Here is a 27269-nt window from a genome sequence, read left to right on the forward strand (position 1 = left end):
CAAGGGGGTCAATCCAGCGCTTCCAGAAGCCGAGCCTCAGGCGGCTTCGCGGTGCCCTCAGCGACCCACCTCGGCTCCCCTTCCCCGCCCCCATCTTAGCCCCGCCCCCAGCGCTCAGCCAGGCCCCGCCTCCAACGCCGGCTCTCGGGGCTGCACTGCTGCCCCAGTTCCGTAAACACTTCTCTCTCCGCCCCCAGGAGCCCCCGGACTGCACTACTCCGGGGCCGCGGGGGGGAGCGTTCCCTCCGCCACCCCAAGCACCCTCAGTTCAGGCTCCCCTCAGCTCCTTTCATCCGAACGTGCGGACACACTATCTGTAGTGAGCGAAACCCGTCCGAGCTCCGCCAGCGGAGGCTGAAACGCCCTGGTTCTCCTCGGCCGTGTGCTCTCTTCCCCCCACTCGCCCGTCACGTGATGGTCGTGCCGCGGCCGTCTCCGCAGAGTCCCTCCCGGCCCTTTAAATACCGCGTGGGGCGGGGGGGTGGGGGGAACAGGGAGCCTGGCGTTGGTTGGACGGGCAGTGTTCCAGGTGCTTGTGCCGGCCTGGGTGAGGGGCGCGCAGAGACCCTTGCCCCGGGCGCACGCAGTCTCTCCTCCGCCTGTCTCCGCGCGGGGCCCGGTGCGTATGCGTCCCGGGGGAGGGGTCGCCGGCCCCGGGGTGTAGGGCTCGGGCCGACGGAGGGGGTCACGTTGGGTTGGGGCAGCCTGGAGCCTCCACGCTCCACTGTGGAACGGAGTCCTGAGACGCCGGGCCAGGGGCGTTAAAGCGAGTACCATTCTTCTCGCTCCCCCCAATCCTCTGGTTTGACTTCGCACTGCCGTCCCGCGTGGGAGCAGGGCACGCGAGCAGCCGCGGCGGGGGTCGGGGTGGCCGCGGGGCTCGGGTCCCGGAGGCCGCCGGGTCGCTGCCGCTGGGCCGCGGTGTAACATCTCGCTGGGCCCGCGCCAGCGGCCGCTCTGGGAGCGGCTTCGCACCATCTCCCCGGGAAGGGACAGTCTCTCGCCCGCGACCCCCAGCCTCGCTGGAGGGGGCGAACCGAGCCGTCGTGAGGGCCGGGCGGGGCCCGAAGCGTGTGTTTGGGGCTTGTTGCCGGGGTTTCCCCGGCGCTGGGCTCGGCCTCCGCCGTCCCCTCCCCCAAGGGTTTGTTTTGACAGGAAACTGCTGCTGGAGTGGAGAGGCTGCGGGAGGACGTGGGTATGTGTCTGTGTTGGGGGGCGGGGGGCGTTCGTCTGAGCTGACTCGAGGGTGCCCTCTCTAGGGGAGCCTGTTGGACCCGGGGTCCAGCCCCCGGCCTCTTGGGGACTGCTCGTGCTTCCCAAAGCCTCTCCTCTTGGTGGCACCACTGGGGTTAATAGTGATGATTTGAGGTGGCACGTGGACAAACGAACGTGATGATGTGTTCTGTGTTTTCGTGAGTATTAGGAAAAACTGTTCCATTAACTGAGAGATTTCACAATGATACAAAGTTTCCTTTTCAATGCAGTGTATTTAAACGCATAACTCAGGTGAAGATAAAGAGAAGTGATTGATAAATTAGTGTATGGGTGAGGAGGGCAACATGGAAACAGGCATGAAGAATGGTACTCAAATGATTGAAGTTTGGGAAATACTGCCTTGGATGGCTGTCCTGTTACTTTTACCTTGAAGAAGCTAGGCAAATTGTCCTTGTCCCCAGTACCCCAGCAGTCCCCAAGACCCCCATGGTCTCATGATCTCCAGCGTAGAGGTCTTGCTCTTTGCTACCAGCCAAGGGTCATGAGGTTACAGCAGTGTTTCCCACTTTAGGGGGCTCCCTGTCTGCCTTTTCCCCTTGCCTCCAGGGTTCATACATCACCTTGGCAGCCCACAGAGGTGGCCTGACTTGAAGTGGCCCAGGGCTACAGATACCCAGTTGTGTGTGGGAGCAGCTTCAGTGCCACTTTGAGGGGGTTGAGGGCCCCAGAGGGCACAGGTACCGAAACAGGGCCTCCCGGGGTGGGAGGAGAAGTGTTTCCAAGAAGGAAAAGTGCCTAGAAACCCTCCTCCCTGATGCTGTCATGTTGGATGTGCCCTGAGCAACTGCTGTTTTGGACAATGACTGGCTTGTTGGCTTTATCTAGCTCTTTGTTGGCTCTCATATGATGAAGACCACTGTTCTCTAGCTGAATGGAGCAAGCACCTACCTCTCTGCTCTGGTCTTTGCTTTGCTGGGAATGAATAACCTTTCAGCGCTGCTGTCTGGGCCTGGTTCTAAAGCAACATTTTGCAGAAGATGGGGATTTTCCTCACCATCTGCAGTTTTTCTTCCAGGCCCACACTTACTCCACTGACTCCTTGCCCTCTACTTCACATATGTAAATGGTTGTCCTGGCACCTGACCTGGACTGGGTCTTCCAAGATGATCCCCACTAGATGTTGCTTGAAATTCCTCTTTTCGTTGACAACCTTAGCTGGATGGGTTCCATTCCTCCGGGCACTGCTGGGTAATCTCAACAATTCACTTTGAAATCTTTTTGACTTACATTAGTTGTAAGCAGTTAACCCTTTTATATTTGAGTTTTAACTGGGACTTTTGCAGTACTTAAAGAATGGCTTCCTGATGGAGGATTTTCAGTCCCTCTAGAGAGGTGGTTGAGAGTTATTTTGCTCAATAGACTGTCAGTGATACCCTTCACGGTAGCACTTGAGTAGCCACCCTGGGATAAGGTCAGCTCGCTAACACATGTGCATATGTTTTCGTGGTGATAGGTAGACTGATTTGGCAGAGTGAAAATGGAAAGAATGAGCAGCATGCCAAAATTTCTCCAGCCATCCTGGAGGGATGGAAAGCCTGGGCTTTAGGGAATCCATTACCTGGATCTGAGTTGTGCTGTTGCTGTTTCTGCTGGAAATTCTTGGGCAAGTAATTTAACCTCTCTGAGCCTCAGGTCCTTACATATAAAATAGGAATAATAGCAATACCTTAGTTGGCAAGGCTGTAATGAAGATTCAAGGAGAGAAAACTTTTAAAACACTTTTCATGGGGGCTGGGCCATAATAAACACCTAATAACTATTAGCTTTACTTGTTATTATTTGCTCTTAGTGAGCATTGAGAGTGTGAAGAGGCACAATGTAACTGTGAGTCTTTGCTAGTTTGAATTATTGTGCCTTAGAAATGTGTTGAATTTCTAAGGTACTGGGAGTGGAGACATAGCTCTTTCCTGCAAGCTGCTTAAAATTTAGTGGGGAGACAGATACGCAGAAACAACTATAGTACTTTGAGTGACTGCATAATGAGAATATGAGCAATATGAGTGAGGCAGGGAGAAGAGAAGGGAAACCCAAGTTGTCTTATGAATAAGAATGTGGCTTAATTTGTTCCTCAATGATACTCAGAGCTCTCGCTGTATCCCAGGAAAGGTTCTCAGCTATAGATGGCTAATTTAGATGGAGTGAGTGGGGATATCATGGAAAGGACTTTAAAGTTGTAACATTTAATTTCGAATCTGAGTGACAAGAAGCCCGTCTTGTGGTCAGGGAGGAGAACATTCCAGGAGGAGAACAGCAGGTGCAAGTGCTCTAAAGTAGGAAGTCAGGCTTGTCCGAGGAACTCAAGGAAGCCCGTGGTGTCTGGAGCAGGAAAGGTTAGTGGGAGAGGGGTACTGGATGAGGTGGGCAAGGCCAGGTCACAGAAGGATTGTAAACCACCGCCGGGAGACTTCTTAGGGAAGGGGAAACCTGGAAGAGAACTCTTAAAAGGGATGATTTATTTTACCTCTTTGGAAGGGCTCCAGCCTATTTCCTGTTTTGTTTTCTAGGCACTGTTCAAAAAGCACATTGGGACAAGTCTGACTGTGCAGAACTTTTGCAATGGGGTGGTATCTAAGCTGTCAGTAATGGGAACAACCAAAATCTGAAAACTGCAGGGGACCGAACTGTTTCGAATTAGACTTGATGTTTCAGTTTAATACTTTCTTCTCTTTTAACCTTTAGCTCAGAAATAATTTCAAACTTATAGACAAAATTGCAAGAACAGTACAAAGAATTTCCTATTGTCTACCTTTTACTTATATTCACCTGTTAACATTTTGCTCCATATGCTTTATTGTTTTCTCTTATTTGAGTAATTTGAAAGAAAGTTAGATACATCATACTTTATTCCTAAACACATAATTGCAGTGCATTTATCAACTTGAGTAAATTTAATGTTGCAATACAGAAGTAGATTCAAGTATTGTAACAATGTACTCAATTGACCCAATAAGGTCCCTTTCCTTCCTCTGGTACAGGGTCCAGGCTAGAATCCTCTATTGCACTCACTGCCTAGTATCTTTTCATCTGGGACACATCCTAGCCTTTCTTTGTTTTTATGACAGTGACATTTTGGGAATTCATCACTTCTTTTAGTAAGAATAAAATAATAGTTGATAATCAATTACTAGGCGCTTAAGTACTTGACACGGACTATGTAAATTAATCTTCACAACAATTACAACCAATCTTCCTTCCATCTGTTATGAAACACAGGACTGGTCCCCTCAGGTCCCTGCACCCATTCCCTCCTCTCTAAAATAGCAGTGGTCTTTCTGCCATTCATTCATCCATTTATTCATTCAACGAGAACTACTTAAGTGTCTGCTGCATCCAAATATTTGACCTTGGAAGGTATGATATAATAACTGCATTTATTATTATTAAACATGGAGCACTGCAATGAAAAATGTGATTCTCTTTGAATTGTGACCTACTGTAGTATTGGAGGCTTTGCTTAGAGTTATCTTCTGTCTTCACCTTTGACTTTACCTTTGACCTGTGAGTGAATCCACCAGGTTTGAGATGCGGTGTTCCTGAAGAGTTGAGTGGTTTGATTGTGAGTCACAGTGGTGAAGGTGAAGTAGATCTAAGTTTGTTAGTATGAGAAGCATTACCTTTCTTAAAGAATCAGCCTGGTTCTATTATCACTTATTCTAAGAGAGAATCCACAATCGTTTTAAAAGCAGCCTAATTACCCTCAATGTTTTTTGAGTCAAGTAGCATTGTCCCCAGATGACTTACACAGAAACCCGAGAACAAGAAAAGATGTGAAGGAACTTTCAGAAGACGATTTATTACCAGGATGGGCCACTTGTTTTTTGGCTTTTGTATTTCAAACAAACGCAAGAGTTCTGTCCTAGCCAACTACCAGTCTTGTTTATCTGCAGGGGAACATGTTTTTGTCATCAGGGGATAAAAACTCTCCTTCCCTCTAGAGCTTTTAATGCCTAAAATGATGATAATGACAACAACAAAAGCAAATACTACTACTACTAACAAACATCTGTATCCTGTTTATACTGTGTCAGACATCGCTCCGAGCACTGTACATACACTGACTAAATGAAATATCACACCAGCCCTATGAGTTAGGCAATATTAGCTTGCCTATATGAGGAAATGGGCAATTTCCTGATGAAGTAATAATGGACGTTCGGCTTCAAAGAAAAGTTTCTGCTTGGATGCACTGAAGCCGAGTGTGGGAGAACTTCTACCAACTAAACAAGTTTCTGAACATTTTGAAGCCTTTAAATTTTCTGTTGTATTCCCTGTGCTAGAAACTCTGCCTTCAGTGAATTGTTAGAAAAAAGTAAGGTTGCATGTTATTAACTGTGTCTGCAGTGAGCACATATAATTTCTGGGAACTTCTAGTGATGCCTCATGGAACCCTGGGTTTGTCGCACTTTAGCGATTTCTAGCTGAAAGGGAACTTACAACTGACCAACATGCTTGGAAAAATGAGGTGCAGAAAGCAGATGTGGTGTGCAGAAAGCCACACAGGAGATTAATGACAGACTTAGGCCTCATATACTCGACTTCTGCCTTCTAAGTGAGATCTTTTATTTTTTAAATCTTTGTACTTTGTTGCCTTGTTAAACACAATTTAAAAACCTACAAAGTGTGCTGCTCAGCTGGAGTAGAAAAATGAAACGGACAGTTAATAATTAGAATGGGTGAATTTATGGTGAAATAAATCCAATGGATTAATGTATGAATTAACCTACTCCATAAATTCCAGTGGATGAAAGCTTTTATGCACCTTTACTTGGAAAAACAGCCGAAGTAAAGAGAAATATGAGCAGGCCACCCAGCACAATTGTTACAGTGGAATGACTGAAAAAAATAATAAGGTGGAAACAAAGGTTAAGATTCTCAAATAAGAATGTGATACGGACCTGGGAACGTTAAGTCTTAAACCTAATAAGGTAGGTTTCAGTGGAGGTTCTCTCTCCGGTGCTGAACTCTGGCAGTACCAGGCCCCTGCATGATGGGCAGTGCTATCAGTTTGCAAATGTTCTGGCTGAAGCTGCACCAGATGGGATTCAGTGATTCCAATTCCGCTGACACCGAATGAATACTTGTCACATATCTGACGCTGGCAGTGGACGAGACACAACTCCTGCCTTATTAAGGAGAGCTGGAAGTAGCCACGGGAGAAGAATCAGCGTGCAGGTGACTGAGCACTGTCATGAAGATACAGGAGATGTGCTGCAGGTGTACTAAGACGAGTGCCCTTGGCCCTGGCCAGAGAAGAGAGGGAAGGCTTTCTGGAGGAGGTAGCATTTTAAAGAAATGCCGTCCATGAGAAGTAAAATATTGGCAGAGAAAGAAAGCTAGAGGGAAGGGTAAGCATTCATTCCATTTGGGATCTGGGGTTTGGTGGAAGTGAAAGGATTGGAGCACAAGCTTTTCTTTCGTCCTCCCCCCTCCTCCCCAAGCAGATGGGAGCTGAAGCTCAAGTGGTATCTAGTTTGCATGGCGTAAGGGGGGCTCAGGGCTATTGTATACCCCGTGTTCATGGTGGTTGGCCTTGGGACTGTAGGGTAAGGTGAATACCTCTACCTGGTAGCTTCCTGGCAGCTACACTCAACTCCTTGCCCTTTGGTCTACAGAGGCAACCTCCAAGTTAGTGGTTTTCTGTCTGTGAAAGTGGTGGGCCCAGCACTGGGGCATTTCTGTGAGTGGCAGGTCTGAAGAAGTTTGCTTAGGTGAGGTCAGGTGCAGATGCCCTTGAGCTTCTGACCCTTAACCAGTCCCTCTCAGGCCCGTTCTTGTCTACCACCCAAGAGATAAAGAGTGGCACTATTTCCTCAACAAAGGCTAGATTCCCCCTTAATCCCAGCCCTGCTGGCCTCTCCTTTCTCACGTTTCCTCAGCGATGTCTTGTTTTGCCTTTTCTTGTGTTCTGGCATCTGGCACAGGCAGTCTTAGGTAACTGGACTTGACAGCCACGAGCGCAGGGCCCTGTCTGTTTTGTTCAGTGTTACTGTTCCCAGGGCCTGGTACTCAGTAGGCACTCGATAAATAATGAGAGGAATCACAGCAGAAACTGTGCAGGTATCCCTGGGCATACTGGGCGTAGCTATGGTTTCACATTCTGGCAGCTTTAAAAGCTCTGTGTACCTCTTTGCATGAGCTGGTTCAGATCTAGAGAGACTCGGGGAGCCCTCACTATCATTACTGTCCCTTTAGGATTTGAGATGCCTTTCTCCATGTCAGCTGACACTGGCACACATGAAGGCCAGCCTTCTCATGGGCCTGGCTGAGGCTCCTGGGCTTAGGCCTGAGCATCCCGAGTGCCCAGAATCTCCTTTCTAGGAGGTGATGGGGCCCAACTGCCCTGCCCTGCGAGGCAATCCGATGTTCCCAAGGTGGCACTGAATGTAGAGTCAAGGGACTGGTTTTAAGTCATAGTAAGTCTTCTTGTCCCCGGAGTCTGTCCCCCGCAGCCTGTGAATCAAGATCTCCTGTGCCCGTTTGTCCATTGGGTGGTAGTGGGTGCTTTGTGGATAGTCGGGTACAACCCGAATGTCAGCCGTTACTCCTCATATCGTGGCAGTCCATGGGAAGATGGAGAAGAACCAAAAGACTGGCCAGCCAGAGACTCTGATTAGTCCTCTCCTTTCCTCAGGAGGCTCGAAGACAACTAATGAGGCTGGTTTCAAAACTGTCTTATTCAAAACAAAGGCATAGGAACAAACAGTAGCTAACAGGTGAGTGCTGTACTAAACACTTTAACAAGATGAATCTGGGTTCATGTCCAAGTAATCCCGTGAGAACAGTCTTTCAGCCCAGTTTTACTGACGAGGTAGGATGGCCAGTGGCTTCCTCAAGGCTGTGTGACAAAAGACGGAATGACCTTCTAACCTAGGCAGCCCGACCCGCAGAGCCCCGCACTTTTACTCTTACCTTCCCGTGTGTAGCAGCCCAGGAGGAGAGACTGTGTTCTGTGCTTCATTTTTGAAGGATCCATTATCATGGGGAGTCCACATTCGCACGGGGGATGTCCTGAGTTAAGCTCCCACCTGTGGCTGTGGAACCCCTTTTCCGGAAGGCAGTCTTGAAGGCCTAGTGATAGCCTGGCTGGGGTGCTGTGGGAAACACTGGGTCACCTTCTGGGAGGCTTTCCAACTCTGCGACACATGCAACACGGGCGTCCACCCTGGAGGAAGCATCGGCAGCACCGGTGAAGCGTCACAGAATGTTGACACAGGGTCTGTCTGTCTGTACAGGTACTCTGTCTTCACCCCACACTCAAGTGACACAAAATGCCCTTCAATGACGAGAAGCAGTGTGTGGGGGAGGACCAGCCAAGCGATGCGGATTCTGCCCGGTTGTCGGAAAGCACAGCTTCGCTCAGTGACTGCGAGTGCTCCAGGCAGAGCTTTACAAGTGACTCGTCCAGCAAATCCAGCTCTCCTGCGTGTAAGCTGACCGGGGGTGCAGAGGCTGGGGGCAGGGGTGGTTCTAGCATGTGTGCTGGGTTTCAACACTGAGAAACGACTGCGCCCTCCCTGCTGTGGCTCAGTGGGTCGGGCGTCATCCCAGGAACTGAAGCCTTGCGGGTTTGGGGTGTGCAGGGGCGGCGGAGCAGTGTTTCTCTTGCGCATCACTGTTTCTTCCCCTCCCTCTCTAAAAATAAATATATAAAATCTTAAAAAAATAGAAATGACTGAGATCAGAGTACAGACTTCCCCTTCTTTCTAGATATAGCGGAACGGTACTGTCTTGTACACGCTCGTGGGAGTAAATAGCCACTAAAATTTACAACCCGTCCTTTTTTTCCCATCACTGTGTCTGATGTGCTGTGATTTGACTATAAATCAACCGCACCTGTCTTTCTCAAGTAGTGGTAATCCAGCCCTTGACATCAGGACATCACTTCTTGGGCCACATCCAAGGATAAATTCAAATTGGTCTTTTCTGATGATTTCTGACTTACATGAAAGGAAAGTTGCCCCGATTCAAGGGTCAGGGAGGAAGTGAAATAATCTAAAGGATTTCCTGATTTCAAAAACTGTTGTGCAAATCACAGAAAAGTGCCCATGAGGAGAGGTACTGCGCTAGGAGGGAGAGAAAGCGTTCAAAGAGTGGGCCCCGTGAAGGGAGACATCTTTTTTTCTTTTTCTTTTTTTTTTAATGTGGAAGCTAGTGATGTGTAAAGCAGGTGCGTTTGTCTTTTTTTTTTTTTTTTAAGCTTTTTAAATTGGCATTTTTGTGTAGAAAATACAACATTTAAACTGACAAAGCAAATGCAGAAAAAAGTAACCAATGTTTATTATGATCAAATGCCCACTTCAGAAAAGTTTGTCCATTTGTATTTTAATTTGTACATTCTCATTTTTAAACATCGGGAAGTTGCTAAGGACAGAGAAAAGAAAGCAGTGCCCAGGGTATCAGCCAGAGCGAGCGACAGCTGGCAGCGCTTTGTCACCTCTGCGTTCTTCACAGACGTGTGTGCGCGCGCGCGCGAGCTCTTCTCACTTCGTGGCACAACTGAAACATTTACTCGTGGAAGAATATTTTTAAAGCATTGTTTTTTATGACTACTTCTTTAAGTGAATCTATGATAAATTTATTTAACGATTGATTTATCATTGGGGTTTTTTTTCCCCTGTTCTAAATAGTACTTCATGACCATCTTGGTGCATAAAGCCTTTCCAGGAGTCCCTTCGATATAATTGGGTTATTGGAACAAAGGGTACAGACATTTTTAAGGAGATTCTTAATGGGACAGAGAATTGGCAAGAGAATTTGCTAGCAGCCACTCAGCTTTCTGTGCTTTTTCTTACTCTTTATATTATATACTAAATCGATGCCTCTAAAAGGGTACGTAGGAATCCCAAGGAAGAGTTTTCCTAGTTCTGTGTGTTGCCATTTCCTCCTCCTCTTAAAATTATTTTAGGTAGCAAAATATTGCTAGGCAGTACTGTTAGGTGAGGTAATAATTTTCAATCCATAGGAGCTATGAGTTCCAACAGTGATTTCAAAAGGACCTGATTTATTAGAATAATTTTTTAGAATAATCTTTAGAAATAAGTAGAATAATTATTTACTACTTCCTTTTGAGATGTACATCATGAAGCTTAGCAGACTTATTTTATTTTAATCATCCGCATTTAGTGACTTCTTACTCTGTTTCTCTTCACCTGAATTACCTTACTGAAACACCTCAGGACAGCCCTGTAAGGGGTCAGTCATGTCTCGTGAGGTCAGATGACAGCTACCAGTTGGCAAAACTTAGAGCTGCACCTCAGCATTACGCTATACTGCGTATATTTTTATAAATTATATTAGTTTTAAAGAGTTATTTAATATTAAGCCTGCTTAAGTTAATGAGAGCTATAAACTACCCATAAAAAGTAGTCATCTGTTTCCTCTATATTACATGTAATAAAGGCAGATATAATAGGTACAAAAATGAGGTGACCTGATTTAAAAATTAACAGCCTATATTCACAAGATTGTCTCAAAAACATTAAAAATTTATCAGTGCAGTAACTGCAGCTGTCAAAGGAGTTCTTACATTTTTGAAGTCAGATGCGAAGCAGGGGAACCCACCTCTTTTAGTGTAGGCTCTTCTTGTAAAAGCCCGAAAACATATGTTGGCATAACTTACACTCTAGCCGTATCAGGAGGCTTCATTGGGTGACACCTTCTCTTCCACCACAGTAACTGGTTTTTGCTTTTTTCTCAACAGCAAGCCCGCCCAGGGTTGTAACCCTTGACGAAGTGATGGCTACAGCGAAGAACTTAGTCAATTTGACTCTGGCTCATGAAATTGCTGTCAATGAGAACTTTCAAGTGAAACACGTTGACCTCCCTGAGAACAGGTAACCGAGAGGTGTTTGTACTGCAGCTTCTGTGTGCGTGTGTGTGTGCGCGCGTGCACGCACACACGCAAATCCACACTGATTCCTGGAAGTCCTTGGATAATACTGAGTGGGAGTAAACCCTATCTGGCTCTCTAACAAGGTCTTACACTTGTTTTTAAAACCATTCCTCTGGGGACATGTTTCCCATAATCTTTAAAACTCAGCTTATGTGTCACTTCCTGAGGGAAGCTTTCCTGGCATTCCTGAGCCCATTAGACACACGCCATCCCCTCGCTAAAAACTCCTGGAGCTCCCTCCTCCTCCCGTTGTTAAGATGTCATGGTTTTGCGTTCAGTGTCCGTCCTTCCCGCCTGATCCAAGGCACCGTCAGTGGAGGAACCATGTCTGTATCGTTTGCTCCACCCCTGTTATCTAGCAGAGTATCTGACGTATAATACATGCTCAAGGAGTGTTTGCAGACTGACTTATTAAAAGCCAGTATTCACGTTGTGAAAGATAAATGCAGCTGAGTCGCCCAAGTGCTAAGAAACGGCAGTCTGGAAGCCTCTGGATGCACAGTGGAAACCACAGCTGCGTACACTGCCCTGTTCACCTCGCCACCAAGGCACCGTTAGTTGTAGATACACCTTATTTCCTATTGTACCCTCTCTGGCTTCAGTGGCCGGGACAGAGAAAAGCCTTGTGGCCGTTACTACAGATCTTCAGAGGCAAAGTTGGCTCATGGGTAATGGCACTGAACCTTCAGCCTTACAGTGCCATTTATAAACCCGGATTCATTCTCTCTATCCCTGAAGGCAACAAGTAACATTTGATTCCATTCAGAACTTTTTTGTTTGTTTTAAAGCAGGACAATAGTAAACATAAGAGGTTGCAAAATATAAAATGTGGTTCATAGTCCTCTTGCCCCTGGGACGTCCCTAAGAATCCCTAGTAGTTTTTAAGATTACCGGCCACAGGGGGTGCATCTGTTGGGCTGTCTGTGGTTACTGCATTTCATCGTGATCCTCTACACCAGCTCCGCCGCTCCACCTCTGGGCTAGGTCATCTCGGGACTAGTTCCGTCCTAACTAGTTGCCCCCTCTCCATTCTTAGTTCCTCCACATCCACGTGGTAGCCATAGAGACTTACTAAAGGGTAAATCAGGTGAGATCATTTCTCTGCTTAAAACCCTTCAGTGGTTCTCTAGTGCTCTTAGAATAAAAATGTAAGCTCTTCAGTGTGGCCTGCGAGGCGGGCCCTCCTTCCCCAACCGTGTCTCTCGATCCTTCACCTGCTGCCTGCTCGTCTTCAGCCACACTGGCTTCCTTGATGATCTTGGGGGGCCAGCTTCATTGTGTCCCAGGGATTTTGTCCTTCTTCTTTTTCACAGCTCTTCCCTTAGATCTTCGCTGGCTACTTTCTTCTCCCCATTCAAGTCTCAGTTCAAAGATCACTTCTTAGAGAAGTTTACTTTAGCCATTCAGCAAAATTGTCACCCTCTTCGTCACCATCTGCCACATTGTCTGTCTCTGTCTTCCTCGTAGCTCTGAAATTGTCTTATTTTAACGTGTCTTTTTTCTTTTCCTGCTAGCATATACACATTCTAAGAGCAGAGACTTCTTTTCACTATAGTACCTCCAGCATCTAAGACAGGGCATACCCCATATTGAATGTTGAACAAACATTTATTGACTGACTAATAAAAATGAATGTTTGAAGTTAAAACTAGCATGTTTTATGAGGTGCAGCAAAGGATAATTAGGGGGGTGCTGTACTTTAATTCAGAAGTTGAGAATATATGCTGTAGGAAAGGTGCTTTAGGATGAGACAGACCCTGGGGCTTGAATCCTCACTCTGCTGAGACCCTGTCTGAACCTTATCTTCCCCAGGAATGAGGTGGGGGCTGCAGGACTCACCTCAAAACCATGCTCAGGGGCATGTGAGTGCCTTGCATGTACATTTTCTTGATACTACAGAAAATATGAACCCTCTTCCCTTCATTTTCTTCCCTAGCTACAAAGTGTAAGCAAGGAAAACAACATACAGAGTTAAAACACATTACCTGTGTTTAAAAATGACACAACATATTAGGAACTGTTGCTTTTTCAGATGACTCTCCACAATGGCCAGGTCGTTACTTTTTGAAATATGGATGACTCATATTTTACCACATATTTTCTTTGGGGGAAAAAACTTGGTAAAAATAAGTCAGATTTCTGATACCCAGTAGGAATGCTTATAAATGATTTAGTTGATCTCAGGCCCTCCCCCCCTCCCATCCCATTCCAGGAAATTAAAGACCTAAAAAGCATCTTTCACCCTCTAGGAGAACATAAATTAGAACTCAGATGGCCCCGAGGGAGCCATAAAGGTGTTTTAGCTCATTCCTGGCTGTTCCCCTGAGGCCGAGCGCTTGAGGCTTGTGAAGTGAAGAGCAGACGTCAGTCCTAGCACAGTTTGCCTCTGTGATTGTTCCGTGGTTGCTCAGGAGAGTCTCAGACATTGGAAACGGCATTTGTGCTGAGTGAGTTTTAACATTTAAAGTGTCTGAGCAGAAGATAGTATTTGTAGTTATGGAAGCAATTTTAACACACTCCTCAAAAAGCTGATTTTCATTTCTCCTAACACTATTGTATATTTAGCTATTTGCACTTTAAAATGAAAAATTAGGAGCTCTGCCACACTATCCTCTATCAAAACGTTAATTGATTCATCATGCATTTATTGAACATTCAGTAAATGCCAGGTATCTAGAGGAAGTTGTGGCCTCTGCGTGGGAGAGGTGTGTACCCCTGTGGGAGGGTAGAGACTGGGAAGTAATTCTAGGGCAGGCAAACACGTGCTGTTCTCAAAGCTGTTGCAAAACGGTGGAGCGGTTCAGTGGGGATGTGTATTTTAGTGTGCACCTATTTTAGGGCTTTGACATAAGGGGTGAAGCAAGATGACCATCTATGCTATTGTGAGCTCTTCCTAGGAAGCTCCTATTTCAGCAGTTTGGTCTGGCTACCTTTAAATGGGTCATCGAAGCTGAAATTGGCAGGCTTTCAAATGCATGTCTCCTTGGGGCCAGTCTGTTCTGTGCCATGAAACTTCAGCTGTTGAGGAAAGAGCAACTTTGCCACCTCATCCCAAAAATCTAGAAGGAGTCTAAGAACCTGTGTAATAGAGTAGCTAGGTAAATTACAGTGTCTCCCCAGGACAGGATTGTATGTACTTATTAAAGGAAGGCTGGGGAACCATGACCATATTAAATGAAACAAGCAAGCATGTGAGATAATACTGTACTTACTGGGTACTCTGTGTTAAAACAATACATTAAAAATGGAAGTCATGGAATTATGGGCAGCTTCATTCTGTTTTTCCAAGATTTCTACCATGAACATACCCCTCTTATAAACAGGGAAAACAATGCCCATTTAAAAGAACAATCCAATCATTCCCACAGCTTGGCCAGCCGGGTGAAGAGCATCGTGCACCAGGCCTACTGGGACGTCTTGGAGTCAGAACTGAATGCTGAGCCTCCTGAGTATGACCACGCCATCAAACTGTTTGAAGAGATTAGAGAGGCAAGTTGACATTGTCTGTATTAACTCATAACTTTTCCCCCAGACTGTTTCCATGTCCTCCAAAGAGTGTTAGAGACTCTGTTTGAAAAACAGAGCACAGTCAGTCCCTGGGAGGGATTTTTCCTGCACCTCCTAGAGTAGGGCGGGGGCGGGGACAGTGGGGCTGTGGTGGGAACTCACTGCAATGCTGCACTCCAAGTAGTGGGTGCGGTGGTCAAGACCACAGACTCTGGGGTTAGGTAGTCCTGGTCTGGTGACAGCCTCTCCCTCTTTAAGTCTTACTTCCTGAGCACTTAAGTTGTAAGGATTGAATGAGGGGACCGTTACAGTTTCAGCTAACATGGACAAGACACTTGCTGTGTGCCGAGCATGAGACTATCCATTTATCCTTACCGTGCTGCTGTGAGATAGTGACACCTGTTGCTTTATATCAAGAAACCAAGTTCCCTGCCTTGCCTAGGGTCACTCAGCTTTGAGGGGTGGAAAGGTTTGAAGCTGAGTTCCTCTGCTTCAGAGCGCCCCTGTCCCTGTGCCATGTGCATCAGTACCATGTCTGCTAGGTACTGAGTGTTCAGTGGAGCTCGCTTATATAATATACATATTTTATATTGAAAATATAATATATTGTACTAATGGAGCCCATGGAGGGGGGCATTCTCTTTGCTCTTCTTCAATGCATCCTTTTGGAGCCATGGTCTGCAACGTGTTCTTTCTTTGCAGAGTTCATCTGTAAACCTTTGGAAGTGCTTCAGTAATATTGCTTCCTTACTCTTTGCTTTTATTCCAAAGAGAATCAGTAATTAATTTCCTGTGAAAGGGGTGGGGGACTTAAATTCAGAAACTAGATCTTTCTTTTTAGGGTTGAGACACTGGAGTGCTCTGATCCACCACCCAGTCCATACAAACCGCTGTGGCATCCAGGGCGTTAAAATATGGGCAGGGAGCTCGGTTGTCTAGACATTGAAATAAAAAAAGACAACCTTTGTTCATGTAATGATGCTGTTAATTTTTCCTTCCTTTCCCTGTGTAGATTCTTCTCTCTTTTCTGACTCCTGGTGGTGGGAACCGGCTTCGCAACCAGATCTGTGAAGTTCTGGACACAGACCTCATTAGGCAGCAGGCTGAGCACAGCGCTGTTGACATCCCAGGCCTGGCCAGCTATATCATCAGCACGATGGGGAAGCTGTGTGCTCCCGTGAGAGATGAGGACGTCAGAAAGTTAAAGGCTACGGGCAACATCGTGGAGGTGCTGAGGTTAGCACTCTTGCTGCTTGTGTTTTCTTAGAGTACCTATATGTTCCAGCAGAAGGGAAGTGTGGGGATTGAGGAACACAGAATAATGGCTGGTCTCCCAGAGGAATCATTTGCCCCAGGGGGAAACAAATAGACAAGGATTAAGTCAATCATTTGCTGTGTACCTAAGCTTTCAGATAGAAGGATCTAATAGGGTTGTTAGTTGGCATGTGCTGGGCATTAGGGATGCAGTGATGAAAAAGACAGAGACAATCCCTGACCCCAGGGAGTTTACAGTCTAGTGGGGAAGAGACCTTGAACGGGGAATTGCAATTGTAGTAAGTGCTGTGGGAGGCGAAGTGGAAGGGTTAATGGAGCCTCCAGCAGGTAGACCTAGTCACGAATCTAGACAGGCTTCTTTGTTAGGGTAATGCCAGCTGCCGTAACACATGACCCTGAATTCCCAGTTCCCAATAAACCAACACAAATTTGTTTCTCATTTATGTCACAGTGCAAGCCAGGGGTTCTTGGTCAGGCAGCCTTCCACATGCCATTCAGTGACTCGGGCTCCTTTTTGCTTTGGCTTTACCCTTGCCCAGGTCTTCGGAGTCCTTTACATTCAGCTGGTGTGTGGGAGGGAGCTCATGGGGCAGTTATAACCAGTGTTTACCCACCTTGGCCCAGAAGCGGCACCTTCCACTGACTGACTAGTACTCTGGTCCTACCTAGAGTGTGAAGGGGGTCTGGGAAGTGTGGGGGCTGTCTGGAAATGCATTTCCCAGCCCCATATCTGTGCTGTGGAAAGGGAGCGGGGATCTCGGGTGGTCAGCTAGCCATCTCTGCCTCAGCTTCCCTGAGGAAGTGAGAATCTAATTTGGCTGTGCAGACAGTAACTTCTTTGTGATCCTAGAGGACGGAGGAGTCTGCAACATTTTTTGCCCTTGAGGGGAACTTTTCTTTTTGTGTGTGTGAATATGGCCCCATTGATATGTAAGTTTTATGTAACAGTAGTGGGAAGGTAGGAAAGGGAAACTGCATGTAGCAGATGACTGACTTTATGACCTCAGGCAAGTTGACAACCTCTCAAAGTCACTTTTCCCCATCTGTAAAATGGGCTTTCTGTACCCTTCAAGTTGTGCTCATCTCTGGCAGATTGCAGTTCTTCAGCTGCAGAGTCTTCGCCTCTGGTTGTTTTATTACCCATGGGTGTGGTATCAAACCTGTGGTGTTCATCTCAGTCCTTTATTGAGCACCTGCGGGGTGACACTGTCCCCTACATTTTACATTTATTATCGCATTCACTCTCGACAACACCCCTCCAAGGTTGATCATGTCCTCTCCTTTCACAGGTGAGGACACCGAGGCTCAGAGACTTGAGTAACTGGTATCTGGCCACAGAGCTGGATTTGAGCAATGGGTTGCCCAACTCCAAAAGGAAGTATTGTTTCCCCTATGCCTCACTGCCCCATCTTTTCTTTCCCTTTTTTTTTTTTTATTCCCTTAGGAATAGAAACTATATATACACTATGTTCAGACTCCTTAAAATTTCAGGGGCTTTCAAATGAAAATTCCTTATTGAACCTTTTTTGTCTCATGTTAGGACTCATTGTATATACTTCTTAGTGTCTTTCCATCAGGTCAGAACTGGAGGTAACGGCTCAGCTGGAGGTAATATGTTTGCTAAAGCAAATACTATAGAAAGAGCTATAGAAAGATAGATTTGGGATGCGGGTGTAATACCTCCTATGAAACGTGACCTTGCCAAATGGTGATTGGAATTTATAAACCATTTTGGGGATGTTCATGTTTTTCCAGCCTGGAAAATAGGTAAAAGTTAATGAATTTCAGATTAATTTCTTAATCGCCTCTCTAACTATTTTAACTCTAAAATTTTTAGACAAATATTTCAAGTACTGGAACTCATGAGTATGGACATGGCCAATTTTCTAATTCGGAGTTTTAGACCACATTTTCAACGCCAGTTGGTGGATTATGAGAGAAGCAAGTTCCAGGAAATTTTAGAAGAAACTCCAAGTAAGTATAAGATACTGTCTATTTATATTGAAATTAGGTGAAAATATGATATTTTGACATCTTAAGAAGCATCTGTAAAGAATTTTGTTCTTTCTGTTAAACATTATTTTTTTAACTTTTAAAATTGACATCATAAACTTGTAGCTATTTACTGTGTCCTAGGAACTATGCCAGGCACTATTCATTTCTTTATGCTCTGAAAACAGTATTTATTGAGCACCTGCTGTGTCCCGGACGCTGCTTAGGGGCTGTGGATACTGCAGTGAACTAAACAGAATGAAGTCGTGACCCCCGAGGAGCTGACATTCTAGCAGACACACAAACTTACGTTATAAGCTGTGTGATTAAGTGCTGTGAAGAAAATTGGATAAAGGGACAGACAAGAATGGTGCAGGAGTGAGAGTGGGGAGTGTTGTTTTGTTTTGTTTAGTTTTAGTTTTAGTTTTAGATGAGGCAGACTGGGAAGGCCTCTCTCACAAGTAACATTTGAGCAGAGTTTGCAAAGGAAAGAGGGATGTGAAGTTGTGAGGGAGGAACTTTCCAGCCAGAAGTAGCTGCAAACACCAAGGCCTTGAAGCAGAAACTTGCTTGTGAAATTGGACAAACACAAGGCAGACAGTGTGGCTGGCTTCGAGCAGGCACGGAGAGAGTGGCTGGAGGTGAGGCCAACAGGTAGCCAGTTCATATAGAGAGCCTTGTTAGGAAACGAGAGGAATTTAGATTTCATGTCAAGTGTGATGGGAAGTCCTTGGAGAGTTTTGAGCATGGAACAACATGTGATTTTCATTTGTAAAGAATACTCCGGCTCTTGGGTAGAGAATAGATTACATGCAGCAAGGAGGGAAGCAAGGGTACCAATTAGGTGGTATTGCAGTTGCTCGAGCAAGAAGTGATGGTGGCTCGGTCAGATGGTGGTGGGGGAATTAGTAAGAAGAGGTCATGTTCTGGATGTGTTATGCAAGTGGAATAACTCTATTTCCTGACAGTTGGATGAGGGAGAAAAAGAGAGCAGTCAAGGATGACTCTGAGGTTTTCACCCGAGCAGCTGGGTGCATAGTGGTGCCTGTTAGTGAGGTGGGAAGATGAGCAGAAGGAAGGTTGGGAGAAGCTATGAAATCAAGTTCAGTTTTAGACAAATGATCTCTGAGATCTTGTTTGACAACAACATGGGGATGTCAGGTAGGCTTTTAGATATAAGAGCCTGGCATATTGAGAATGGAGATATATCATTACATTTGGGACTCATCAGCATATTTATGGCAGATAAAGTCATGGAACTAGGTGACATGTATACAATGCTTACCACATACTAACCTCTTTACCTGTATGAACTAGTTTACTCTTTACCATACCTTTAGGCAGTCACTCCCCATGTTATGGATGAGGAAACTGGGGCCCAGAGAGGCTAAATCACTTGCCTCCGTAATACAACTTGTATGTTACGGAGTGGGATTCACCCAGGCAGTCTGGCCCACGGCCTGTGCTCTTACACAGTGTTACACTGGATGAGATCACCCAGGCAGTGAGTGTAGGTACCGAAGGGGCCTGACCTGGGACTCCAGAGCATCTAGAGCTGAAGAGGAGGATCCAGCAATTGAAACCACAGGAGTAGCCAGAGGCGAAGGCAGCCAGGAGAGAGTGGTGTCCCGTAAAATGAGAAGAAAGTATTTGGAAGAGGAAGACATTATCAGCTGCTAAGTAGTCAAGAAAGATGAAAGCCAAGGCTTGGCCACCAGCTATAACTACATGAGGATGCTTGGTAACCTTGATGGTAACCCCCTAGCCAGTGAACTGGTGGGCACTAAAGCTGGACTGGAATGGGTCAAGAAAGAGTGGGAGTAAAGGAGGTATTGCTTTATTGAATCCACACAGTTACTCAGCGGGTTAGATAGGTACCCTCATTTTACAGGTGAGGGACAGATTTCACAGCTGGCAAAAGACTGGCTAACTGGTTCTCTCATTGGGAGACTGTAGACACAGTCTCTGGACTTGAGTTGACCCCAGTCTAAGGCTGAGGTAGGTGATCCACCCACCTCACTGCACCCCTTGAGGACTGGCCTTCTCTGTCAAGGTAGTCAATGTAATAGCATCGTGTAAACAAAACCAAACAGCAGCCACTTGCACAGGGGCTCCAGCAGGCTGGAGAATGTGCAGGAGTGGGTCACGGAGGGTCGCATGAGGAACAGTCAGTGACACTGGGCACTTCTGCTTGGTACCAAGGAGACTCAGGTGGGCCATGTGCTCCGCCCCCGCTGACAGTGATTCAGAGACTTCGGTTAAGCTCTGTAGGGCTGAGGAGACTCTATGGACAGGAAGTAGCAGTCAGCTAGTTTTGACCTTGCTAGCAGCTGGAGTTGTTTAAACACTGAATGGGCTGTTCTTTCATAATAGTAATCAATGCTAGCCACATTTTATTTGAGCACTTAATAAGTGCCAAGGTTTTACTCTATGTGAAACACTCCATTTATTAGCCCATTCAAGCCTCACAAACAGCCCTGTGAAGCTGGTGCTGGTATCACCCACTGTTTACAGATGAAGAAACTGAAGTTACGGTGCCCAGCCCCAGGGGACTCCTGTAAGTAGGAAAACCTGCGAACCAGACACGCCTCTGTCCCGAAGCACATGTGCTCAGCCACAGTGCAGCGCTGCTGTCTCCCAACAAGACGTGGACTGTCTTTGGCGGACTGGCAGCGGGGGCTCTGGCATCGGGTGGCGTATAAGACCAGACGACATCTTGGGGTCCTTCTGCAACAGAAAGGCTGTGACTTCAGGGCTCCATTGTTTCAGTTCCGAAGAGCGAGAAGGGTTCAGGGAAGTAGAAGCCCACGGAGAACCTGAGCCTGAAACCCGAGCTCTAGTTTGTTCTCAGTGTTTTCCTGAGACTTGGTGGTTGGCGTCACTTGTGTGCCTGTGAATGTGTGTATAAACACATGTGCGAGTGTCTCTGTGCTTTGAATAAAGATAGCTTGGAATCGTGAGCAATGTCTCAGTATAGGGTTGAATTATAGTTTTGTTTGTCTCAGATGATTTGTTTCTCTCCTTAAAACCTAGATTTAGTGGCCTGTCATTCATTTGCACCTTTCACATTGACTTGGATATTTCCAGAGATTTAAGAATAGAATAAATCCAGCTGTGCATATAGGTCATCGCTGCCCAGCTCCAAATATGTTCCCAGAGAAGCCAAGAGTCCAGACGCAGAGTGTATGTCAGTTGTTAATTATATCCTTAAGTGACTGCCAAAAGTCGGCCACTGTGCCCCAGTATCAAAATAAGAGCCTCATAGTATCACACAGAAAGACAATTGGAATTTGTATATAGATGATTTCTGTAAAGTAAGTATTGGAAAATTAATGTGGAGATGTACTTTGAGTTTCTGAATTGACCCCAAGATTTTACTTTTCTGACCAATTTTATATATGCATCTGCCTTATTTAAAATACACCCAAGAGCCCTGGCCAGTGTGGCTCAGTTGATTGGAGCATCATCCCATAGACAGAAAGGTCACAGGTTTGATTCCTGGTCAGGGCACATACCCGGGTTGCAGGTTCAGTCCCTGGTCAGGTATGCATGAGGAGGCAGCCAGTCGACGTTTCTCTCTCACACACTGCTGTTTCTCTCCCTGCACCTCTCTCTCTCCCCTCCTCTAAAAAGCAATGAAAAAATGTCTTCGGGTGAGGACAATAAATAAATAAATAAATTACACCCAAGAGATTTCATATATACGTGGAATCTAAAATAAAAACCAAAAAAAAAAATTAACGAACAAAACAAACTCATAGATAGAGAATGTTTCGACGGTTGCCACATGGGAGGGCTGTCAGGGGGATGGGTGTAAAAAGGGAAGGGATTGAGAAGTACAGACTGGTGGTTACAAAATAGTCCTGGGCATGGAAAGTGTAGCATAGGGAGTATAGTCAATAATATTGTAATACTACAGGGCGGGGCAAAAGTAGGCAGTTGTTCATATGGAAAATAATACAGTAACTAATAAATAGTGATACAAGAATAAACTGTGTTTCACGTACTCACAACTGTAAACTGACTTTTTCCCTACCCTGTATGTATGGTGTTAGATGGGTACTAAACTTACCGGGGTGATCACTTCATAAGTTACACAACTATCTAATCACAGTGTTGTAAAACAAAGTTCGTGGCATTGATTTCATTTTTATAAAACTGTAGACAAAGCAAGTTGATCTCCGGTGACAGAAAGCAGATCGGTACGTTTGGGGTGGTGAGGGGGGAATGGGAGGAAGGGAGGAGTGGGGATGGGTGTGCAGCGCACTAGCAAGCTTTTGGTGGTGATGCGTGTGTCCATTATCCTAACCGTGGTGATGGTCGCATGTGTGCCTACGTGTATCAGAACTTCTCAAATCGTACACTCGACACGTGTGTGGTTGGTTGGATGTCGATTATACTTAAGTAAAGATATTTCATGTAAAAAAAAGAATGGGATAGCATAAAAATAAAGTAAAATAAACCTAAGAAAGCCTTTGGCAATGAATGATTGGGTGCATGTATTAAGTATGAAAAAGGTAACCACGTTAGATCCAAAAACCACATTACCTGTGGAAAAAGTAACAAATTACCCCTGAGGGTGCAGTAGCAAGTGATTTTTAATATACTCAGAAAGAAAAAAGGTTTATTTATTTATGTGTTTTACAGTTGGTAAAATGTTCTCACGAATTTGATGTAATTCTTTCAGAAATCCGATGAGACATATTTTTTAAAAACACATCACGATGCATTAGGATCGTCTCTGCCTGGTGCCCCAGGCATTCAGCATATGTCTGTGGAGCGTTTTAAAGATGAGCAATCTGGTGCTCAGCCGTGACCTGCCCAAACACAGTCACACAGCCAGTGAGCAGCGGGGCTAGGCCTCAAAGCCCGTCTCCCCTCGCCAAGCCAAGATGAAACCAAGCTGCCGCTGTGGCAATTTTCTTTGATTTTTCAGTTTTGTGTTATGTCAGCTGGGTTGTACTGAAACCAGTGGAAACCGACTCTGACTAATTTAGCAAAAAGGAAGTGAACGGAAGGATAGAGGCTAAAGCTACACTACAGAAAAGCTAAAATACCTTCCCTGAGCAAGGCCAGAAGCCAGGAGAGTGTCAGGAACCGGGACTGAAAAAAATAAAGAACAAAACGAAACAAGGAAAGCTCCTGGCCTCTGTAGTCAGGACAGGTCAGGTCAGCTTCAGAACGGGTCATCCTTGAGTGCTGTAGTCACCTTTCAGAGTCCCAGGGGAGAGTCTGCCAGGCCTGTGGGTGAGGCCAGCCCCTGGTCAAGGGCCTCTTAACTGGTAGTCACAAAAGAAAGCATGGAGCAAGGGAGGATGGTTTCTCGGGGAAAATCAGTACCAAAAGAAGAGGGGGGGGGTTGCCAGGTGTTGTAAAAGAGCAAGTGTCTTGGATAAGGGAACTGTGTTCTTCTGACTGGAAAGTGGGGTACTGGGGATGCTTTCCAGAACATTGGAGAGGGGGGACGTCTAAAAGCTTGCTCAGCGTCAGAGGCCTGCACGCACCTATTTGGCACCATTCTCCTAGTTGTGTGAGTGTTGCCTGCTCAGAACTGCACAGGCCGAGAGCTGGCCTGGCCATTCCTCCAATTCAGGATGTAGACTCGTTGCCTGTTTCGGGGTCACATTTTATGCTTAGGGTACCATATTAGAAGTTGTCTTGCTATCGAATTGAAGAGCTCTTTATACATCCTGGAAACAAGTCCCTCATCAGATTTCATGTGTGGTGAAAGTACCCCCTGCTCTGCGGTTTGCCTTTTTCATTTTCTTAACACTGTCCTTTGTAGACGAGACGTTTTTGATTTTGATGAAGTCCAAATTATCAAATTTTTCTTTTATGGTTTGTGCATTTACTAAACTGTCTACAAAATCTTTGTATACCTTGAGGTCATAAAGATTTTTTTGGATGTTTTCTAGAAGTAGTCATATAACTAGCACATTTTAAAACTGTATGTGAAATACCTATTATACTTGACATTACAAGGCTATTTATGTAAATTTTTCTCTGACAGGTTATTATTGGGTTGGCCAAAAAGTGTGTTTAGTTTTTTTCTGTAAAATAAAAGACACATTTTTCATTTTCAGTAACTTTCAAATCAATAACTTTATTGATTTGGATTTTTTTAAAGTTATTTTCTAGTATATAGAAATATAATTGACTTTTAAATATTAACTTTGCATCCTGAAATCTTGCAAATTAACTTATAAATTCTAGTAGCTTTCTGGAATATTTCTCAGGCTGTCTATGTATACAGTCTGTGAACAAAGATAATTTTTCTTTCCTTCTTTTTTTACTTTGCATGCCTCTTATTTCTTTTTCTTGCCTTATTGCACTGACTAGGACCTCCAATCACCATGTTGAGTAGAAGTGATGAGAGAGGGCATCATTGCCCTTCTGGGGGAAGAATGTTCATTGTTTGATCATTAAGTATTATGTTAACTGTAGTTTCTCATTGATGTCCTTTTTCTGGGTTGAGGACATTTTCGTCTAGTTCTGGTTGACTAAGAGATTTTCTCTAAGTAGGTCACATGTTAAATTTGGTCACATGCTTTTTCTGCATATACTAAAGTGATCATGGGTTTTTTTTCCTTTTTTGTATTAATGTAGTGAATTACAATGATTCATTTTTTTCCAATGTTAAACCAACCTGCAGTCCTGAGATGTTTATCCCACCAATTGGTCCTGGTGTATTATTTTTATCTTACTGCCCTGATAATGCTTTGTTAATGATTTTTTAAAAAATCCTCACTAAAGAATATGTTTTTTGGATTTTAGAGAGAATAAGAAGGGAGGAGGGGGGCAGAGATAGAGAGAGAGAAAGAGAGAGAGCGAGGGAGAGAAAGATTGAGGTGAAAGAGAAACATCGATTGGTTGTAGGTTGCCTCCCATACATGCCCTGACTGGGAATCAAACCAGTAACCTTTTGGTGTACAGGACAGTGCTCCAGCCAACTGAGCCACCTGGCCAGGACTTAAGGATTTTTACATCTGTATTTATGAAAGATATTACTCTGTAATTTTTCTCCCTTATAATGCCTTTGCCTGATTTTGGTATCAAGGCAAAGCTGGCATCATAAAATGAATTTGGGAAGTGTTCCCTCCAGCTCTCTGCAAGAGTTTGCAAAAAGCACCCTGTGTCTTTTAGTTTGATTTGCATACACTGTGCACATTAGTAAACATTTTACTGGTTAACAGTGGAAAAGATAAGATAAATGCAGGCATGTAGGACCAAATCATGAGGGCGACTATTTGAGCCAATCCTTAAACTCATTGTTGCCTCCAGAGCTGGAAACCTGCCGGATCTCTCATGCAAAATATAGAGAACAAAGGCTTTTTTTTTTTTTTTAACTTTTATCTATTTATTGTTAGAGGAGAAGGGAGGGAGAAAGAAAGGGAGAGAAACATGGACTGGACCAGTTGCTATGTGCCCCAACCAGGGACCAAACCGACAATCCAGGCATGTGCCCTGACGGGGAATTAAACTGGCAACACTTTGTTTTTGGGGACGACACCCAACCAGGGTGAGAGAGCAGAGGCTTTTTGATAAGCACCTACTGTGTGACAAATACCACTGGGAAAATATCTGATTGTCTCAGCAGACCCATTTGCTTTGGAAATCCAAGCCACACACTTAACCAAGTTGTACTGTGAGCCAAGTCACAGGAAAGAGAAACAGAGGCCGTAGATGGGACTCTCAGTAATCTCACTGGTGAGATGAGGCCACGTGGAATGTTTAAGGGCAATTTAAAAAATAGAGAAGTTGTTCTTCAGCTGTTTAAGAGAAATGACAGCCAGATAAGAAATTCAAAGGTGGAGAGATAAGGGTGGATCCATGTAATCAAGAAAGACTTGAAGGAAGAGAGAGTGGGGCTGGGCCACTACCTACTGGCAGGATTTGGATTTAGAGAATCAGAGAGTTGGGGGGAGGGCGGGGTGGCTGGTTAGGCCAAGCCTCCCTGGCAGGAAATCAGGAGCCTATATTGGTGTGGAGTAAAGTCAGGTTAGGTACTCTTGGGCCTCCACTGCTCCTGGGAAAATCTCAGGTAAATGCGCCTATAAAGTCATCACCTGTTCTTGTGTTTCTCTCTCCACGTAGACTAGGAACTTCTTCAGTGCAGGGACTATATTTACTTGTCTGTGGTTCCCTAGCACTTGGTGCAGTACCTGGTGTGCAGTAGGTGCTCAGTTGCCATGGAATAAATGAGCGAATAGAGAGGCTCTTATTACTGTCCGCATGAAAGACCTATGGTCCCGCGGAGTTGACCTTGCCTTTAGAGCCACATAGAGCAAGCATTCAGTGTACTAGCTTATGAAGTAAATCTCAGCAGATCCGTCAGAGAAAATCTGATGTTTCACTCTAAACTCATGTTCTTCTTGCTTTACCCGTTGTACTCACTTCTGGGTGCATATTAGGATCACCTGGGGTGTTTGAATACAGATGCCCGAGCGCCATCACAGACGATGAAATCAGAGTCTCCAGGAACTGTGCCCAGGATCTTTTTTTTTTTTTTTTTTCTTTTTAAAGATCCCCAGATGATTCTAAAATCAGCGGGGATGGAGAACCACTGTGCTACACTCTTGCTTTTGTTTGAAATAACCAAATGGCCTTTTAAATGTGTGGGCTGTAAATGGTTACACTTGCAGCATGAATGCTCATATGGCCACATTGTAATTACATCAATCCTTTTACATTTTTCTGAGCAGAACTAAAAAAACCAAGAACAGCATTTGCCAACTGAGGAGAAACAAAATTGTGAAATCCTCTGGGTGGTGTTGCTTTAGTGTGGCAAACAGAGCTACTCACAAATTACCCGTTTACTTGCTGGGGCTGAGGAAGAATTTCACAGTGATTGTTCTTTCTTTCGTTCCTCGTTAAAAAAAAATCTGTGCCTGTTTTTCAGTCTGCATTTTTTTTTTTTAGCAATTGCCGCCTTATAAATTCTACCAAATACATAATTTTATAAGAAATGTAGTATTAAAAGCAACTTGTTTCTAACAGGAAACCTCAGTACTGGGTCTTAAGTAAGAGTGTGCGCACCAGCATGCATGTGCATTGTGGGAAAGACATAGCTCTGATCAGACACTCAGCAGGGTCCACTACCCCAAACTGTTTACTAATCACTGCCTTTATACTAACTGCCTTCTCCACACAAAACTCAAGTTCGTGTGTGAGCCGGCCTGTCTACTCATCCGACACCATCTGCTATCACTCTCTTTCCCCTGGTTCTTTATGCACCAGCGATAGGGATTTGCTTGTAGCATCCACAGTGTGCCACATGTGCTCACTTTTTGGGTGGGCTGTTCTCCTGGCCTGGGGTGACAGCCCTTTC

The 27269-nt window shown here is 45.2% G+C and overlaps 1 protein-coding gene across 4 annotated transcripts in view; it reads left to right on the forward strand.

Annotated features, from left to right (window-relative positions):
- Window positions 1-464: 464 nt before the first annotated feature.
- The window catches only part of TCP11L2 (t-complex 11 like 2), a 38575-nt gene continuing 11770 nt past the window's right edge, over window positions 465-27269 (forward strand). The window contains exons 1-7 of one of the 4 annotated variants that reach the window (XM_024579097.4): window positions 471-619; window positions 7907-7988; window positions 8508-8700; window positions 10976-11108; window positions 14536-14656; window positions 15687-15910; window positions 17787-17923. In XM_024579097.4, coding sequence (XP_024434865.1) covers window positions 8544-8700; window positions 10976-11108; window positions 14536-14656; window positions 15687-15910; window positions 17787-17923 — 772 coding nt within the window. In that variant the 5' untranslated portion in view covers window positions 471-619; window positions 7907-7988; window positions 8508-8543. Of the gene's footprint in view, window positions 620-670; window positions 1196-7906; window positions 7989-8507; window positions 8701-10975; window positions 11109-14535; window positions 14657-15686; window positions 15911-17786; window positions 17924-27269 lie in introns of those variants that run through there. The other 3 variants (XM_045186832.2, XM_024579096.3, XM_045186834.3) reach the window with 3 other exon arrangements.

This window comes from Desmodus rotundus, chromosome 3, assembly GCF_022682495.2.
Source record: "Desmodus rotundus isolate HL8 chromosome 3, HLdesRot8A.1, whole genome shotgun sequence".
NCBI lineage: Eukaryota > Metazoa > Chordata > Mammalia > Chiroptera > Phyllostomidae > Desmodus > Desmodus rotundus.